Source organism: Carettochelys insculpta, chromosome 12, assembly GCF_033958435.1.
Source record: "Carettochelys insculpta isolate YL-2023 chromosome 12, ASM3395843v1, whole genome shotgun sequence".
In the NCBI taxonomy this organism is placed as follows: domain Eukaryota; kingdom Metazoa; phylum Chordata; order Testudines; family Carettochelyidae; genus Carettochelys; species Carettochelys insculpta.
The window spans coordinates 45,658,623-45,677,711 of NC_134148.1; the positions used below are offsets into that span (position 1 = coordinate 45,658,623).

A 19,089-nucleotide genomic window follows, 5' to 3' on the forward strand; every position below is an offset into this window, starting at 1 on the left:
TTTAAATCCGCGTCGGTACCCAATGACTGGAAGACGGCCAATATAACACCAATATTTAAAAAAGGCTCCAGAGAACACCCTGGCAATTATAGACCGATAAGTCTAACATCAGTACCAGGCAAATTACTAGAAACAATAGTAAAGAATAAAATTGCAAGGCACGTAGAAGAGCACGAATTGTTGGGCAAAAGTCAGCATGGTTTCTGCAGAGGGAAGTCGTGTCTAACTAATCTATTAGAATTCTTTGAAGGGGTTAATAAACATGCGGACAAGGGGCACCCAGTGGACATAATATACCTAGATTTCCAGAAAGCCTTTGACACGGTCCCACACCAAAGGCTTTTATGTAAATTAGGCGGTCATGGGATAGGAGGAAAGATCCTTTCATGGATCGGGAATTGGTTAAAAGACAGAAAACAAAGGGTTGGAATAAATGGTAAATTTTCACAATGGAGGGGGGTAACTAGTGGTGTTCCCCAGGGGTCAGTCCTGGGACCGATCCTGTTCAACTTGTTCATCAATGATCTAGAAAATGAGGTAAGCAGTGAGGTGGCAAAGTTTGCAGATGACACCAAGTTGTTCAGGACAGTCAAAACCAAAAGGGATTGGGAAGAACTACAAAAAGATCTCAGCAAACTGAGTGATTGGGCAGCAAAATGGCAAATGAAATTTAATGTGGGTAAGTGTAAGGTAATGCACATTGGAAAAAATAACCCAAATTGCACGTACTACATGATGGGGTCAAATTTAGCTACGACAGATCAGGAAAGGGATCTTGGAGTTATAGTGGATAGTTCTCTGAAGACATCCACGCAGTGTGCAGCGGCAGTTAGTAAGGCAAATAGGATGTTAGGAATTATTAAAAAAGGGATCGATAATAAGACAAAAGATATCATACTTCCCCTATATAAAACTATGGTACGCCCACATCTTGAGTACTGCGTGCAGATGTTGTCTCCTCACCTCAAAAAAGATATATTGGCATTAGAAAAGGTTCAGAAAAGGGCGACTAAGATGATTAGGGGCTTGGAACGGGTCCCATATGGGGAGAGGCTAGAGAGACTGGGACTTTTCAGTCTGGAAAAGAGGCGATTGAGGGGCGATATGATAGAGGTATATAAAATCATGAATGGTGTGGAGAAAGTGAATATAGAAAAATTATTGACCTTTTCCCATAATACAAGAACTAGGGGACACCAAATGAAATTGATGGGTAGTAGGTTCAAAACTAATAAAAGGAAATTTTTCTTCACACAGCGCACAGTCAACCTGTGGAACTCCTTGCCCGAGGAGGCTGTGAAGGCCAGGACTCTATTAGGGTTTAAAAAAGAGCTTGATAAATTTTTGCAGGTTAGGTCCATAAATGGCTATTAGCCAGGGATAAAGTATGGTGCCGTAGCCTTCAGAACAAGGGCAGGAGATGGATGGCAGGAGATAAATCACTTGATCGTTGTCTTCTGTTCTCCTTCTCTGGGGCACCTGGCATTGGCCACTGTCAGCAGATGGGATACTGGGCTGGATGAACCTTTGGTCTGACCCAGTATGGCCATTCTTATGTTCTTATGTTCTATCAGGGATGGTTTAGATAGTACTTGGTCCTGCCACTGAGGCAGGGGGCTGGACTCGATGGCCTCTCGAGGTCCCTTCCAGTCCTAGTGTTCTATGTGCTTTGTGGAGCCCACGGGGCCTGACTTCTGTCTCTCATGAGCCTGATCGGTTCGAGGCCTTGTTAAAAGTAAGGCTGCATGCTGTAGAGCGTGTGTGTATACACACACCTGCTGGAGAGCCACACCCCATGTAGCCACTGAACCAACAATCCATGTGGTTATATTCCAAAGGCATTGCAAATAAGGCGAGAAGGAAAGTAACTCAGCACCATTGTGTACATGATAAGCAAGTTTCAGGGGTTCCTGCTTTCCCTCTCCGTCCCAATACCTTTTGGAAGAGAATCTTTTGCACTGCTCTTCAGTGCTTCTGCAAGGAGTAGTTCTTAGTAATGAACCAGAGACTGTTAGTAACCCTTTCCATTTACTGCCAGGTCTCTCACAAAGAAATATAAATTCCAGTACCCGAGGCAGGACAATTTCTGTAGACTGATTTGACGCTCACAGTAACAGCTATGCAGCAGTTCAGCGTTTACAGCTTTCGCAAAACAAATTCCTTCTGGCACTGGGGGGCTTGTGCATGGGGTAGGGAGATTTCAGATGCGAAGACCGAGGTTACAAAAGGGATTCGCAGTCGCCGTCTGTGAACGGGGGCTGGGGAAGGGAAAGTCATGTTGCTACATACCTTTTCATTTACAAACTCGTTAGAAAGAATACTGGGTGGTGGGGAAACCATATGTCTCTCTCATTGCTTCTCCTCAGCCTAGTTAAAAAGCACCAACAGGACACAAGTGGTAGGGGAAAAAAATTGAGATTCCTAATCTCTCCTCCGACTAACACAGCAAGGGTGGCTCTTTCCTTTACTTCTTCTAACATTCACCCCCACAGTAAACAAACATTTTTCTCTGGTAACTGCATTACTGCTGCCTTTACAAGGGGGAAACCCAACCCATCTGTTGTATTCAGTGATTTACAGAAGCTGCTTGTAAAAACGTCTTCACCTGAGTTTTAAGGCAAGCCCAGGGATTTCACAGCACGAGCTGTTCAGCCAACGTTTCTCTTCTCATCTCTAATTCACAGGCTGAGCCTTCGCTTTTCTTCACTAACGTAACCAGTGCTACTCTACCCATAAGGGAAGCACTTTACAAACTGGCCGTGACTAAGGGGCTGGAGTTTCTCTGCTTGATCTTGGATTGAATTTCAAAGTAACTGTAAAAGAAGAATGTTTGATGGGAAGAAACAAATTTCTTCTCTTCCCCAGGCTGAGCTGCTCTCATCCAGCACTGCTGCCCCTTCCTCACTGCAGACGTTTGTAAGCTGCCTTGAACTACATAGTTGTGGTTCTAGAGCTGGGGCTGAAGTGTGACGTGGGGGGGGAAGATGGCACCCCCAGTCAGGGCCCGTCTGTGGTTCTGAGGTTGGGGTTGAATTGCGTGTTGGTGGAAAGTTTCTTCAGCGGAGAACAAAGCGGTTTGAGGGAAGGCCTGGCCGGGGGAGGCAAAAGGAGGGAGAAGCGGGACAGGCGGATTAGAACACGGTTTGACTCGTCAGACCAGCGGGAACAACTAGCCTGGGGTCTGCCAACCCAGAGCTCTCCCCTTCCGTGGGGCAGCCAAGACACGCACTCTCCACCCCGCCAGCCACCTGCACCAGGTCTCCTTCGCCCTTTGCAAGTTCTCTCTCTCTCTCTGCCCGGCAGCTCTCCACACTCCTGCTGCTGTTCTCTCTACTCTCCCGCAGCCCTTCAAATGGGCGGTGGGACACTCACTAATTTTTTTCTCCCCACCTTCCTTCCTTGGAGCTAATTAGCCCAAAACATTTTACTGCAGCTGTCTGTACTTCCCTGCTTGGGCTCTGCACACGCACAAGCAAGGCTCTCTCTGGTTTCTCAGAGTAACCTTTCTGCCCCAGGCTCGCTTCCCTGTTTCGCTCCCAGGGCCCCTCTCTCCATGCTCCTTCCTGCTCTTGTTTCACTCGCCTTTTACGTTGGTATTTTTTCGGATCCCTCTCAGCTTCATCAACCTAATCAAAGATCTTTCTCCCTCCTGCTGCTTTCTCGAGCTAATCCTTCTCCCATGTGCTCACCTTCACTCTGGGTGTTCCTCTGAAAGCCTTCCGTTCCCTTCCTATTATTTAATTTATTTCATTTTGTGTTATTTTATTTCCAAACCCACTGCACATTAACTGACAAGCTCTCGACTTTCATAACCTCTTTTATTTCATTAGCTTTTATAATGTATTTCCTTTTTTTACTTTAAAACCTTTTCTCTTTCCTCAACCTAATCAAATATCTTTCTCCCTCTTGCTGTTTTCTCGAGCTAATTTATCTTTCCCCTTGGTTTTGCCACTAACACCCTTCCTTTCTAGTCTCCTTTTTAATGCACTTTGTTAATTTATTTCATTTTAATTCCTTTCTCAAGTCCTTCACCATCAAGCTCTCTTTCATTTCAGAAACAACTCTTTCAGAGAGAGAATCAGCCTTTCCATTTTTCATTCTTTTTTAAGACCCACAAACCTCTTCTTTTTGGCCCCAACTCCTCTCTTGGCGCTTTCCCTTCCTTGTCGCCTCTAACCCTGACCCACCCATGTATCTCAAACTTTCTCTTGCTCCTTAAGCAACACACTTGATTTGTCCTTCCCCAGCCAAAACAAAAACCTTTCCAGTATTAAAACACTTTTCTATCCCCAAAAGCAATCAAAACGGCCCAGCAGCAGCAGTGCTGCACTCACTGAAAAAGCCATTCCAAGCTGGTCTCAGGCAAACCAAACAGACGGAAAACTCACGCTGGCTGGGGCTAGGAGAGGCTCCTCCCGGCTTCCCATCCACAACAGAGGCCAGGCAACCTCCTGCTTTCCCCATAAGCCCACCTGTCCCATCAGTGCGAGATCCCTGCTGGAAAGCAGCTCCTACCATGGGCAGCCTACGGGGCCCTTTCCGCCCCTGCCCAGGGTATGCCAGAAGGGGCTCCCCTTTAAGCCAGCAGGTAAGGAAGTTCCTCTCTGCTTCCCAGCCACACACACGGATGCTGATTTTTATTGCCCCAGAAGTGTCTTCTTTTAGATAACAGACCAAAGAAGCAGCCGGTATTCAGCAACGCGACCGAGCCAGTACCCCAGTCAGGGGGCTGGGGCAGCTCTGGAAACACCACTCACACACCTGTAGAGGAGGCTGGATTTATTAATCAAAAGACCAGTGCTCACAGGCACACGGGCAGCGGGCCCATTTCCAACCCACAGGTCCAGCACTGGGAGCATTCCCGGGGAGCAGGACGCCATGGCCATGGGAGATGCCCTGGCTGGGCCACATGGCCCCAGCAGGATTCCAGCGGGGCTGGGCGCGCCCAGCAGAGCAGTGCCAACCCCCACTGCCCCACACGGCTCAGCAGTGAGGACAGAGCCAGCACTGCCCGCTCTGAGCTTGGTCACCTGTGCCAGCCTCTGCCCAAAGCAGGACACAGCAGGGGGAGAGTTCCACAGGGACCCGAAGCAACCGCTGCAACACACACAGGGGCCCTCTTCTTTGGGGTGGCCCAGTGCAACCTGCATCCATCCCCCCACCCCCCCCGTTCTGCACCCCTCCGGGCGCCACAGCGTTGAAGCAAGGAGAACAGGGGCTGCACACATCAGCTGCTGCCGCCTGGAGTCCCTCGGCTCTCAGTCGTCCTAGGGAAAAGTCCACAGAGCGGGGCTAGGAGCAGTTCAGTGGGGGCAGAAGAGAATCCGTGGGCAGGACGAGGCAGGAGCAGCTTTGGCTGGCAGCGCAGCGCCCACTGCTGGCCTCCTCCCAGACTAGCAGGGCGCAGCTGCAGAGCCAGCGAGCTGGTATCCGGCCAGAGAGAGCACAGCCATTGCAAAGCACAAGCCGGGATCAAGCTGGGCCCCCCACTGAGCAGAGACCGTCCGCTTAGCACAGGAATAAGGACCCCAGGGCTGTAAACACAGACCCCAGCTGCCAGCCTGCACATCCGCAGACGTCAAGACGGTCTGAGATGCAGCCTCACGCTCTGGGTGTTCATAGGCCTCCGGCAGCCAGAAGCTGGAAGCAGACCCTCCCTCCCTCTGCCACACACGGCACCACTCTACCTGGAGCCGCACTCTGACCCCCCAGCTGCCCTGCTGTTCTGAGATGTCCCCACTTCTTGCAACACAAGCAGCAGCTGGCCAAGCACTGCTGCAAGGAGTAAGGGCAGCACAGCCCCACAGCTGGCCACCTGCTCCGCTGTCTATCCTCAGAGTAGAGTGTGCAGGAGAGGCACAGAGCCCTTATGCAGGCCCTGGAGATGGAGCCTGAGTTGGGCAGGCTTGGACCAGGCAGAACACGAACCCCCTGGGCGACCAAGATCAGCCCCTCGGATGCGCTGAGAGATGAGCTGGCGCACTCAGTGCTCCAGGAGATCTGCCCATCCCTCTTCCCAGGGCCTAAAGGGGTCAGACCCAGGGCTGCAACCACAGCTTCTGCCACCAGAGCAGCTGCACCCCGCTGGAGAGGAACTTCTCAGCTGACTATTCCCTCCCTGGGACCTGCCGAACTGGGGATCAGGAAGAAGCATTTCCACCTACCCACTCGTCCTCCTCTGCACCGTCCCCTTGCTCCCTGGGCGCGGGGGCTGGCCCTCCTTGGGCTCGGTTAGCCATGATGTTGTCTGTCCAGGAAGCCCCAACCTGTCTGTCACCAGCAAAGTTGCACTTTGTGATGGTGCCGCCTTGCAGCTTGGCTAGAGAGACTGAAAGGGGAAATGGAGCCAGTAGCCTGCAGGGCTGACCGCCTCACTGGCCTACAGCTCGAGCACTTTTCTTGGGCTTCAATCTCTTGGCTTAGTAGAGGAACTTGTAAGCGTCTATTGAAGTAATTTGGCTGTAATGCGAGGGACTGACAGGCCACATCCTGTCTGTTAAGCTAAGGCCAGGTTAGCATTTTTGTCTGGGCCCTTCCACCTGGACACGAATGACAACCTGCTTAGATTCGGGGCCCTTCACCTGTACAGATGATGGTAAGAGAGAGTGACTTTTCCTGGCATGTGGGGGGAGCTTCTGAGATCACTCCCAAATGTCTCCAACTTAACAGGTACACCACACGAACAGCAATAGCATACACATAACATAGGTGAGACCCGCTGAATACCATCAGCATGTCTGTCCATGTGTGATGGGGTTCAGGGGTCCCCCTGCACTGCACCCCGTCCGCTGGCAGGAGTGACTCTCACTCAGCAGGTACAACAGGAGGCTTATTAGGCAACAGATGCCCAGTTTCTCACTGGAGCGACAGTACAGCAGCCAGAGACAGTCCTTCCAACCCGTCCTGGGGGGAAGACCCTGAGGGGTGCCCCCCTGCAGTGCAGCTTTCCCCCTCCTCAGGCTGGCTGCCTTCCAGCTCTCTCTTCCCCTAGCCTAGCCTCTAACTGCCACCCCGGATTCAAACCCAGCTCGGCTCCTCCCTCCTCTTTGTTCAGAGCAGAGGTGTTACCTGCCAGTGGTAGCCCCAGGGTCATCCTTAGCCACTGGGAGCTGCTCTCCTTGCCTCTCACATCCAGCCTGACTCACACATGCACTCCCCCCACTCCACCACACCATGTTATCAATAGGTACAGCCATGGCATGCGTGTCTTGCCTATGGAGTAAGGGTACCCGGAGAGTTTGCTGGTGGGCGGGGGGAATGCATCTAAGCAGATAAAACAGAGTGCCCAGAGGTTTAGTAGGTTGGAGAGGGAGAAGTCAGTGAGAGAAGAGCAGGAGTCGTCTTTAGATTAGTCTCTAAACTTTACCTTTCTAAAAAAGGAAGTGATGCCTGTCCCACAGAAGTGGAAGGGACCTTGAGAGGTCATCAAGGCCAGCCCTGCCCTCACAGCAGGGCCTATTCACCCTCCCTGGCACTTTTTTTTTTTTGTTGTTGTTGTTTTTTTCCATTTGCCCCCAAACCCTAAATGGCCCCTCAAGGTTTGAGCTCACAAGCCTGGGTTTAATGGGCCAATGCTCAAACCACTGAGCTGTCCCTCCCTGCTGGCTAAGGGTCTCTGTTGGACAAACAGAGTTAGCTTTGATAGCTCCTCACATCAGCTTCTGCACCTCCCACTCCAGAGCTCCCACCCCTGGCCCTCAGCGGCCACGGCATAGCGGAGGCAAGCCTCAGCTTTCACCTGCTCTCTGCATGGGATGGAGAAGGGGCGTGAGTGTATTAACCACAGCTCACAGAAACAATACCAAGTGTACCTGTAGACTGGTCAGACTGCATTTGGAACCCTGGCTTCTGCTGTCACCTCAAACTGCTCTTTGATTTCTATATTTTAGTAGTTTTAGAATTATTTTGTCTCCATGTGAACATCCCATCTTACTGCAAAGGCCCTCGGTCTATTCTGTGCGGCCTGGTTCTGAGCAGTTCAACTGAGCAGCCAACAACCCAAATTAGTCATATTAGCTGACTTAAGCCAGGCTATAATCTGACGGGGTGGGTGCTGGAGGAAGCCAATCCCCAGCTGGCAAGCAGGCCCTGGAAATGGAAGTTGTGTCAGCTGCTCTGTAGCGCAGCCTGCAGGGAAGAAACAAGCGGGAGCAGTAGAAATCCTAATTCTTGACCTTCCCCCCCCACCCCTCCACTCTCTGATTTGCTCACCTTGATTATCTTTTTCTGATTTGTTCTCCTTGCTTACTGTTTTTGGTTCTCTGTGCCTTAAATATTGAGTCTGTTCTCGTCTGGCTGTGGTCTGAAGAAGTGGGTCTGTCCCACGAAAGCTCACCTAATAAACCATTTTGCTAGTCTTTAAAGAGCTACTTGGCTGCTTTTTGTTTTTCTGGGTAACCTAGTGTGCCCCAGCCCCAATCCCAGACACGTGGTGGCGCCACTCCACCTTGTCTGGCATGCTAAGGGCCAGGGTTAAGAGCTACAACCACAAGGCCAGGCACAGGCTACAGTTCATGTCCCTGTCAGTACCAGCAACGACCAGGCAGGAGGCAGCTGAAAGATGAATAATAAGCCCGCGGGGGCCACTCACATATGAAGGGGCTGTCGCCCTGGGTTTTTAGTCGGATCTGTGTTCCCAGCTCCAGCTCCATCTTCTCCAGCTCTGTCTCCAGCAGCCAGAAGGCCACAGTCTGGCTGGGGGTGTGGCGCGCTGTCACACTCAGTAACTCTGGCTTATTCACCAGCCCTTTCAGCTCCTCAAGGGACAGCCTGTCCGAACTGCCTTTAGCTTCCACCTCTGTCACACGCAAAGGCAACAACTGCGTCCATGAAACGCCCAGCACTGGGAGACCGAGCTCCCCAGCTCAGGGAAGGGATGGACCACACCCGGGCGCTGCATAGGGGATGCTCCCAGGGCCCACGGGGGAGGGGTGGTCTCTGATCCTGATCACGGGTCCCAAGGATCCCAACACAAGCTTCCTGGACCACATGTGCCCCAAGTACCAGGACAGCTGTAAAAGAGCTCTCCAGCCTAGCTCTAAGGAGGGAATGCATGAAGGACTCTCTGGGTGGAGAGACCGGGTCAGCCAGGGCTTGAAGCCAGAGGTATTTCCCCTGCCACAGACTGCAGAGAGCAACACACCCTGCCACTGAGGGGAAACTGCCACCATCCGCAGGGGCACAGGCTGGCCAGGAGGGAAGGAGACCGAGCGAGCCAGTCGACTGCTGAGCTGACTGTGCCCAGGAGGGTTCTGCGCTGCTGGGGGCTTGCAGGGGAGAAGAGGCAGAGCCACAGGACTCCCCCAATACCTACTGAAGGAGGACATGAGGAAGCCGGTGTTCACCTTCCGGGTGTCGCTGAAGTTGGGCTCTCTCTCATTCCCCTGGGCATCGAACCTGCGGCGATGGAGCTGGCTGGGCCTGACATACAGAACGTAGTATCGCTCCTGCAGTGGGAGAAACCGCACAGCGGGTCACCAGCTCGGGGGGCCCACAACCAACAGTGAGAGGGAGGTGACAGCCCAAGTAATGGCGTTTTGCTGCCCCACCTGCTGCCAGGCGCTGACCCTGAGGGCGCCCCCGTGCTTACAAACAGAACAGGGCACAGACCAGCAAAATCACTGCACCCAGCCCCGCTCCATGCTGAGGAAACAGTCCTACAGAGCCCCACAGAGCAGCTGAGAGCATGGTCTACCCAGGGACCGGCCAGTTCCAGGGAGTGTCTGTGCAGGGCAGGCGGCTCTGCTCTCCGACACCTGCACCAGCAAGGAAAACATCTTCCCGCTGTACCAGGCGCTTGGCTGGACCCCCCACAGCAGGAAGCCCAGTGCCTGAGGGAAGGCGCCAGGAAAAGCAGGAGATGCACAAAAGAGGGACAGACAGACAGACGCCTCTGCAGCAGGAGCACATACAGGAGCGCGGCCTGGTGGGTGCAGAGGGCAGACTCAGGCCCTGCTCCTACATGTGCCAGTAACTCCCTGCACAGCCACAGCAGCCCATGCCTGGTTCATGCCATGTCGACGATGCTCACCTTCCTGCCGTTCACATCGGAGAGCAGGTGCCGAGAGACAGCAACCAGCTCTCCCTCCACGATCGCTCCATCCCCTCTGCGGATGGAAGGGAGGGACAGTCAGGGCCAGGGCCCGTGCGCAGGGCAGCTGCCCCTCCCATGTCCTCATCCCGGCAGCCGGGGGCGGCTGCAGCAGGACACGTTCCTCCCGCACTCAGCCGCTGGCCAGCTCTTGCCAACCTGTACATGGGCCAGGCAAGCATGGGGACCCTGTCCGGCCGGGCGAGCACCGCAGGGACCCGCGCACGGGCCGGGCGAGCCCGGGGCCCCTGTCCGGCCGGGCGAGCACCGCAGGGACCCGCGCACGGGCCGGGCGAGCCCGGGGCCCCTGTCCGGCCGGGCGAGCACCGCAGGGACCCGCGCACGGGCCGGGCGAGCCCGGGGCCCCTGTCCGGCCGGGCGAGCACCGCAGGGACCCGCGCACGGGCCGGGCGAGCCCGGGGCCCCTGTCCGGCCGGGCGAGCACCGCAGGGACCCGCGCACGGGCCGGCGGAGCCCGGGGCCCCTGTCCGGCCGGGTGGGCACCGCAGGGACCCGTGCACGGGCCGGCGGAGCCCGGAGCCCCTGTCCGGCCGGGTGGGCACCGCAGGGACCCGTGCACGGGCCGGCGGAGCCCGGGGCCCCTGTCCGGCCGGGCGAGCACCGCAGGGACCCGCGCACGGGCCGGCGGAGCCCGGGGCCCCTGTCCGGCCGGGTGGGCACCGCAGGGACCCGCGCACGGGCCGGCGGAGCCCGGGGCCCCTGTCCGGCCGGGTGGGCACCGCAGGGACCCGCGCACGGGCCGGGCGAGCCCGGGGCCCCTGTCCGGCCGGGTGGGCACCGCAGGGACCCGCGCACGGGCCGGCGGAGCCCGGGGCCCCTGTCCGGCCGGGCGAGCACCGCAGGGACCCGCGCACGGGCCGGGCGAGCCCGGGGCCCCTGTCCGGCCGGGTGGGCACCGCAGGCACCCGCGCACGGGCCGGGCGAGCCCGGGGCCCCTGTCCGGCCGGGCGAGCACCGCAGGGACCCGCGCACGGGCCGGGCGAGCCCGGGGCCCCTGTCCGGCCGGGTGGGCACCGCAGGGACCCGCGCACGGGCCGGGCGAGCCCGGGGCCCCTGTCCGGCCGGGCGAGCACCGCAGGGACCCGTGCACGGGCCGGCGGAGCCCGGGGCTGCTGTGCTCACCCCCCTCGCCGGGGTGGGCGGGGCGAGCCGCTCCCCGGGCGCCCCGACACGGGGTCCCGGCCCAACCCGCAGCCCGAGGAAGCGGCCAGAGGCGAGGGGGGCGGATGGGCGGAGCCCCGCGCGGACCGGACCGGACCGGAGGCCGCTACCCCTGCAGGGCGGGCGGGTCCCAGCGGCCGGGCAGCTGCTCGCGGTGCACCGCGCGGCTCATGGCGGCGGCGGCGGCAGCTGCGGAGGGGCGGGGCCTCGGGGCGGGGCCAGCGCGGGAGCGCCTGCGGGGGGCGGGCACAGCAGCAAGGGGGCGGGGCTGACCAGGAAGGTGGGGATAGGGCGGGTTTGGGGGGCTGGAGGGAGGTGTGGGGCAGCGCAGGGTTTCGGGGCCCAGCAGCAGGGTGTGGGGCAGGGTGTGTTTGAGGGGGCTGGAGGGAGGTGTGGGGCAGGTTAGCATGTGGGGCAGCGCAGGGTTTTGGGGGCCCAGCTGGAGGGAGGTGTGGGGCAGGGTGTGTTGGGGGGGCACTGGAGGGAGGTGTTGGTAACCAGACAAGCTTAAGCCCTCAGGTCCAACATTCACAGCTTACTCCACCAGAGCACCAGCACGTGCCCTGGCTTTCCTTGCACAGGAAATAAACTCCACGTGGCCAAATCTCTACTTGCGCCTTTTTGCATTGTTTGTTCCAGGGAAGCAGCCCTCGGCCAGCTCTTTCTTCACACCTGCCCAGCTCAGAGGCTAAAACAAAGCAGCAGAAATGTAGCACTTTAACGACTAACAAAGTGATTTATTTGGTGATGAGCTTTCATGGGTCAGACCCACTTCTTCGGATCAATTTCATTTCCAATACAGGCTGTTCTTTGAAGTAGTTTGGAGATTACACCCTCTGCAGCTGCCAGCCACTACCCTCTCTCTCCCCACATACACACACAGTTCTGGAAATGTTGGCCTTCCAATCACTACAACCTAGTTGCTAAGCCTTCACTTACTCTGAATTTTGATCTATCTCCCATTCTAGCCTCTATTCTATGAGCTCTCAGCCTCTATGAGGCCATGGGTAATATTGCCCAGGCACAACATTCATCCAGAGAAGTCTGGGACCCAGGCAGGCCCATGCTCTTCCAAAGTTGAGTTAGTCCTGGTTCAGAGAGAACGGTAAGCTTTGACCTTAGTTTGCACAAGATAAAGATTAACTGTAGAAACTTAATGATGGAACTAAGGGAAAACGAGGAGAACTCTGGCCAGCAGAGTTAAGGACAATAAGGAGTTTTTAAGTTATCATAGGAACAAAAAGAGCCCTAACAATGGTATTTGTTCATTATTAGTTGGAAACAGTATAAATACCAACAATAATGAGGGAAGGGCAGAAGGGTTCAAGAAATAAGAAATATTTCTCTTCCGTATTTGGGAAAAATAACAGCTCAGGGAGCTGCATTTTGTGGTAATACACTTTCCATTCTACTAGTATCTCAGGAGGAGGTTAAACAACCACTACTTAAGCAAGACCTTTTAAAATCTGCAGAGCTGGATGGCTGGTAACCAAGGTCTTTAAAAGAGCTGGCTGTGGGGCTTGCTGCATCGAAGACTAATGGTGATTTTCAATGTGCCTTGGAACACCAAGGAAGTGCCAAAAGCCCAAAAGAAAGCAAAGGCTGCACCAACAGTTGAAAAATATAAATGGGGTGACCTATCAGTCTGACATCAATCTTGGACAAGATCATAGAATAGCTGATATGGGAAACAATTAGGAATAAAAGGAGGTCAATATACAGTAAACTCTTTAATATCCAGCATTCTATTATCCAGAACTCTCAAATAACCGGCATTTTAACCATAAGTAAATTTTAGTTGTGTTTTCCATAAGTACAGTAAAGTGAGAGTACATACAGCAAATACAATATGTTTGCAGTGTACAATACTACTGTTGTTGCTAAAAAAAAGTACTCTGCATGCATTTTTGTTTCTTAATCTTGTTTTTTTTAGTGTTATTCATTGCTGAGTGTACCTCTCTTTTATCCAGCATATTTGAACATCCAGAAACCTCCTGGTCCCAGGGCTGCCAGATATGAAAGAGTTTACAGTAGTAAAAGCCAATCAACGTGGTTTTATGGGAAAAGATCCTGTCGCACTAACTTGGCAGCTCTTTTTGATGAGATTACAAATCAGTTTGATAAAGGTAATAGCTTTGATGTCATATATTTCTGTAATATGTTTGACTTAGAACTGCAGGATATTTTGTTTAAAAAACTAGAATGACATAAAATTAGCATGGCACCCATTAAATGAATGAAAAGCTGGCTGATGGGTCTCAAAATATAATATTAACAGGAAATCATCATTGAATCAGTGTGTTCCTGAGAGGGGTTCTCAGGGACTGTTTCTTGCCCTACATTATTTAATATTTTTATTGATAACCTAGAAGGAACATATAAAATAATCAGTGAAAACCATGATGGATGATACAAAAATGGGGGGTGTCGTAAAGAAGGAAGACGACAAGTCAGTGATAAAGAGCAGTCCAGAATGCTTGATAAGCTGGCCACAAAAAACAATGTGCATGCGAATATAAATGGGAACAACCAGGGTACAGAACTGGGGACTCTACCCTGGGAAACGTGGGGCTCTGGGTGGACAGAGTGCTGAATTTGAACGCCCCTGCGATACCCAGGCCGAAGGGCAAAAGCAGCTCTTGCTTGGATGTCTAAACAAGCAAAGCTTGAGTAGCAGCAGAGAGGGTTTTCACCTTTGTATCTGGCACTGCTGTGTTGCTGCTGTGCCCATTTCTGGGGTCCACAGTTCAGGTGCAGTGATAAACTATAGGGGCTTCAGAGAAGAATCACAAGACTGATTAGAAGATTAGAAATCTGTCATAGTGATAGACTCAAGGAACTCAGTCTAATTATCCTAACGAAGAGAACGTTAAGCATAACTTCATTGTCATCTGCATAAGTACAGTATTTCAGTCTGTAAGACAAAGGTCTACCAGGATCCAATGGCTGGAACTTGACTCCAGACATAAGAATGGCCACACTGGGTTAGACCAAGTGTCCAGCCAGCCAGGTGCCCAGAGGGAGTGAACAGAACAACAAATCATCAAGTGATCCCTCCCCTGTTGCCCATTCCCAGCTTCCGGCAAACAGGCCAGGGACACCGTTCCTACCCATCCCGGTTAACAGGCATTGATAGACCCAACCTCCATGAATGTACCTAGTGCTTTTTGAACCCTGTTATAGTCTTGGCCTTCGCAGCATCCTCTGGCCAGGAGTGCCACAGGTTAACTCTGCGTTGTGTGAAGAAATACTTCCTTTTGTTTGTTTTAAACCTGCTGCACATTAATTTCATTTGGTGACCCCTAGTTCTTGTTTTATGGGAACCAGTAACTCTTCCTACTCACTTTCTCCACACCAGCCATGATTTTATAGACCTCTGTCACATCCTGTGATGGAGTGGGGGATACCTGTGTGTGTGTGTGTGTGTGGCTCACAGAGGGTGTGGGGCTCCTGCTGAGGGTAACCCTGACAACCAGGTAACACCTTTGTACTGCAGACAAAGGAGGAGGTGGAGCCTGAGGGGTTTGAATTGGAACTGGGAGTTGGAAGCAGTTAGTCTGGGCTGAGGGAGAGCGAGGCAAAGGAGGGGGCCAGGCCCCAGCTCTGGGGGCCCCTCGGGGCCTCCTCTCCTCAACATGGATGGGACTGGCTGTCTCTGCCTGCTGTACTGACTCCTCTCTACGATGCTGTGTCCTGTCGGCTAATAAACCCGCTGTTCTCCTGCTGAGTGAGAGACTCTCCTGCCTGCGGACAGGGTGCAGAGCTTGGGGGACCCCAGAACCCCATCACACTGGTGTCAGGAGTGGGATGTTCTGCACCCTGAGGATGGAGCATCCAGCAGTAAGTGACCGGGGCCCTGGAAGAAGTGGGGCCTGCGAGACCCAGGTGTGCTGAAGGGCAGTGAGGTGCAGTTCCCCAAGGCGGAGGGGCCTGCGGCCGAACCCAGGCAACTGCGGTCGTGGTCCTCGAGAGGGGGTGTCACACCCGAGGAGGGGTTACTCCTGGGAATCTGTTGGAGTCGGTCCCAGAAGGTGGAGGGGCCGAGAGCCCAACCCCCAGGAACAAGTGACCCCTGAGGAGGCTGACGCTGAATGAGTTCTTCCCAAGACAGGGTGCTCATGGTCCCTGAGAGCGGGTGTCACACTGAAGAAGGGGTTCCGCTGGGAGCCTGTTGGAGTTGGTCCCAGAGGGCAGAGGGGCCTACGGCCTAACCCTGGGCAGCTTGTGACCCGCAAGAAGCCTGGCACACTGAAGGGATTCTTCCAGGAATCGTGGGGTGCAGAGGGCATCAGCCTGACAGCCAGCAACCACGCTGAGCAACTCCACTGTGAAGTGGCAGCACCTGGAAACCGAATCGAGATTAAAGAAGCTGGACAAGGCAGCGTGGATGTGCAGTGGCAGAGGTGAGGGTTAAGGAAAATCCTGCAGAGGTGAGCCCGGATCGGGGCAGGGAACCCTGGACTGCATGGAGCTCTGAACCGAGTGGCCTGCCACAGCTCAAGGAGGGAAGGAGCGATTCCAACCCATCATCTACTAGTGGCCAAGACAGACCTGCGAAGAGTTTTCCAGGCCTGGGCCGAGGAAGGTGCCTGTGTGTCTGTGCAGGAAAGCAGCTGATCCACTGGGAATGGCAAGTTGTCTGTGAGAGAAGCTGCTCCACCTTCTGTGTGTGTGTGGAGACCAGCCGGGGGGCTGGGACAAAGGAGAGAGTGTCTCCCATTGTCTGTCTGTGTTGAACAGCAGCAGCAGCAGCCTGGGGAGAGAGCAGAGCCTGCGTTTGGAAAAGGTGCCAATGAGGAAACTAGCCCATTGTCTGAGGAAGATTCACCAGCCTGGGGTGGCTGGAGAAGGATCCACCAGAAAAGAGCATTCCAGGTGTGTCTCTGAATCCAGCCATGGGGGCTGGAGTAGAGGGAATAGCTCTGGGATGGGCAGTGGTATCCCTGCTAAGGACACTGGTCCTTGGTGCAAGAAAAGTGCTTCTGCTTCTGGGGAAGTGAATCCTTTGCCTGAGCCTGTGGGGGCTCGAGATGGAGCCAAGATCCCAGAGCTGGATCTGAGGGCAGCTGAAGCCCAGATGGGAAGTGGGCCTGCCTCTGTGTCTCTCAGGGGGGATGATGCTTTAACTCGGTCTAATCCAGTTAGTATCATCAGGGAATCCCAGAGACCAGACGATTCTGGTACTTGTTCTTTGCCTGATGCTGAGGTGTTACTGGGAGGGGGTGAGAGGACTCTGTCCTACCAGAGTCATCCTCTCACCAGGACACAAGAACAGACGGGCAATGGAGTTACGCTGACTGATGAAGATAAAGGAGCTGGTAGCAGAAGGGAGGAAAGGGACCCTAACCTTCTGTCCGGTGGTACTGGCTGTCTGCCTGGAGGGGGATTACGTGGGAATCTGCCTAATGGGCCAGAAGTGATCCTGGGTGTAGGTGAAACCCAGGAGCTGGTTGTGGCTCAAGGGAGCAGTGCCCCCGTGGAGGCAGACAGGGGTGAGTTATTGTTTGGGGAAGCTCTTAAGGAAGAGAATTTCCCTGAAACTTTTCCTGACCCATCTGTGGGGACTGCAGAAAATGGGAGTGAGGTGAAGGAGAGTGAACAGGAAAGGTGCATGTCTGTAAGAGCCAGAGCAGCCCTTTGCCTGGGGAGAAGTTTGTTTCAGCTCCTGATGGCCAGGACCTGCCTGAGTGTGAAACCACTGGCTGTCCTCTGCAAGGGTCCAAAGCAGGCAGGGTAAAAGTTTCTCAGGAATTGGAAGTTGATGCAAGTAAAGTGAAAACTATCAGGTAGTGTGAGCAGCCCTGTGAGAACCAAGTAAAACGGCTGCACAGCCAATCTCTGTAGGATGCAGGAGAGAGCCAGCAATTCCCCATCTCCAGATGGTGGAAACACTCATATTCTCATACTGGATTCGACTTCTGATTCCATGGGGAGGCAGTAGTTGGAGGTGGAAGGACAAAGGAGCTTTGGGCCTGGTGGGCCAGTAAGGGATAAACAGGGATTCCTTCATGTGGATTCTGCGTCTGGGACTCACAAAACAGCTCTCAGAAAGCAGTTTGGTTTGCAAATTTCCAGGCTGGCTGGGAGGGGGCCGTCTCCCTGAGATCATCAATGGCCCAGCTCTTGTTAGAAGGGAGGGCACAGCCAGAGAGATCAAATTTCCACCCCAGGGGGCAAGAGAGAAGATTAGAACTTGATGGTGCTAAGAAAGGCCTCAGCCATTTATCCCCAAAATACCGGATTCTCAAGGATGTTGCACAAAGGTTGTGGTCTACCAAAGAGCAACGTAAATGTGCAGTTGCAATGGGTTTGTTCTGTTACTCACGGTAACTGCTGTAACCAAGGGGTGCTGCTACCAAAAGCTGTAGAATTGTGCCATGCACTGAATGTTTGAAAAGAGCCATGTGACATGATGACATTGATGTAGAAGCATGAATTGTATGTTGAAGGAGTCTGTAACTCTGAAATGTCACCATTGTTCCCTGTAACTAGTCTTGCAACCTCTCACATGAGGAGGAACATTCCAAACCTATTGTGTGGCATGGAAGGGGAAACTGAGGCACACAACCATTTTGGTGGTCTGGCTAAATGCCAAGGGTGGAAGCATTTGTACCTTCTTTTACTGGACTGTAACTGAATTCCAAACATTGGCTGGAGCAGCTGTATGGACTGGTGGGCAGACAGGGCAGGGCCCAGACCAGAAAAGAACTATTTGATCTGTTGGTGCTGCAGCATCTGTATGGGCTCTGCCTGCCCGACTTGAGAACGTGGCTGATGGACCAGAGACAGAAGCAGGGAGACCAACCAACCTGAGGGAACTAAAGGGACTTGCCCGGCTGCATCACATGAAAAGGGCCATTACCAAGCTCCTGAGTTGGAGCCTCCCCCAGCAGGATTATGACATGGAGGTGGTGCACATCAAGGGGAGCACTGAGGGTGCAGCCGATGCCCAATCACGAGGAGAGGGCCCCAAACTTCCCCAGGTCACTGGCTGAGTGACCCCGCTCAGTTCGGTCTGGAAGGGGGGAGAGATGTGATGGAGTGGGGGATACCTGTGTGTGTGTGTGTGTGGCTCACAGAGGGTGTGGGGCTCCTGCTGAGGGTAACCCTGACAACCAGGTAACACCTTTGTACTGCAGACAAAGGAGGAGGTGGAGCCTGAGGGGTTTGAATTGGAACTGGGAGTTGGAAGCAGTTAGTCTGGGCTGAGGGAGAGCGAGGCAAAGGAGGGGGCCAGGCCCCAGCTCTGGGGGCCCCTCGGGGCCTCCTCTCCCCAGCATGGATTGAACTGGCTGTCTCTGCCTGCTGTACTGACTCCTCTCTACGATGCTGTGTCCTGTCGGCTAATAAACCCGCTGTTCTCCTGCTGAGTGAGAGACTCTCCTGCCTGCGGACAGGGTGCAGAGCTTGGGGGACCCCAGAACCGCATCACACATCCCTCCTTAGCCGCCTCTTTTCCAAGCTGAAAAGTCCTCACCTCATATGGCCCCATTCCAAACCCCTGATCAGTTTTGTCACCTTTTTCTGAGCCTTTTCCAATACCAAGGTATCTTTTTTTAGATGAGGTGATCACATCTGCACTCAGTGTTCAAGATGTGGGTGTACCATGAATTTATAAGGGGATAAAATATTCTGTCTTATTCTCTATCTCTTTCTTAATGGTTCCCCACATTCTGTTTGCTTTTTTGACTGCCACTGTACCTTGAGTGGATGTTTTCAGAGACAAATTCAGTCTGGATATAAACGGTAAGAACAGTGAGGGTAACAACCCATTGGAACAATTTCCCAGCCATTCTAGTGGATTCTCCATCACTGAC

At 53.8% G+C, this 19,089-nt stretch overlaps 1 protein-coding gene across 10 annotated transcripts; it reads right to left on the minus strand.

Moving 5' to 3' along the window:
• Positions 1-4,764: 4,764 nt before the first annotated feature.
• ARPIN (actin related protein 2/3 complex inhibitor) lies at positions 4,765-11,468 on the minus strand. 10 transcript variants are annotated; one of them, XM_075007148.1, is made up of 6 exons: positions 11,383-11,468; positions 10,031-10,106; positions 9,314-9,446; positions 8,591-8,710; positions 6,165-6,328; positions 4,765-5,292 (listed from the first exon to the last, which is right to left on the minus strand). In XM_075007148.1, exons 1-6 carry the CDS (start codon positions 11,442-11,444, stop codon positions 4,984-4,986), a joined length of 864 nt encoding a protein of 287 aa, XP_074863249.1. In that variant the 5' UTR covers positions 11,445-11,468; the 3' UTR covers positions 4,765-4,983. The 10 variants fall into 10 exon arrangements, with proteins under 10 accessions (XP_074863249.1, XP_074863247.1, XP_074863256.1 ...); XM_075007146.1 differs by having other exon boundaries at positions 8,591-8,797; XM_075007155.1 differs by having other exon boundaries at positions 8,591-8,797; positions 11,234-11,453.
• Between the last annotated feature and the right edge of the window lie 7,621 nt (positions 11,469-19,089).

What these genes read in the sequence shown, in the direction of transcription:
- ARPIN (XM_075007146.1), bottom strand. Translation starts at nt 11,444, where the DNA reads ATGAGCCGCGCGGTGCACCGCGAGCAGCTGCCCGGCCGCTGGGACCCG. An exon ending in GGGCGACAGCCCCTTCATAT is followed by an intron (nt 6,329 to 8,590) that starts GTGAGTGGCCCC and finishes TTCCCCTTTCAG; the next exon opens with TCTCTCTAGCCAAGCTGCAA. An exon ending in GTGCAGAGGAGGACGAGTGG is followed by an intron (nt 5,293 to 6,164) that starts GTAGGTGGAAAT and finishes AACTGCTCCTAG; the next exon opens with CCCCGCTCTGTGGACTTTTC.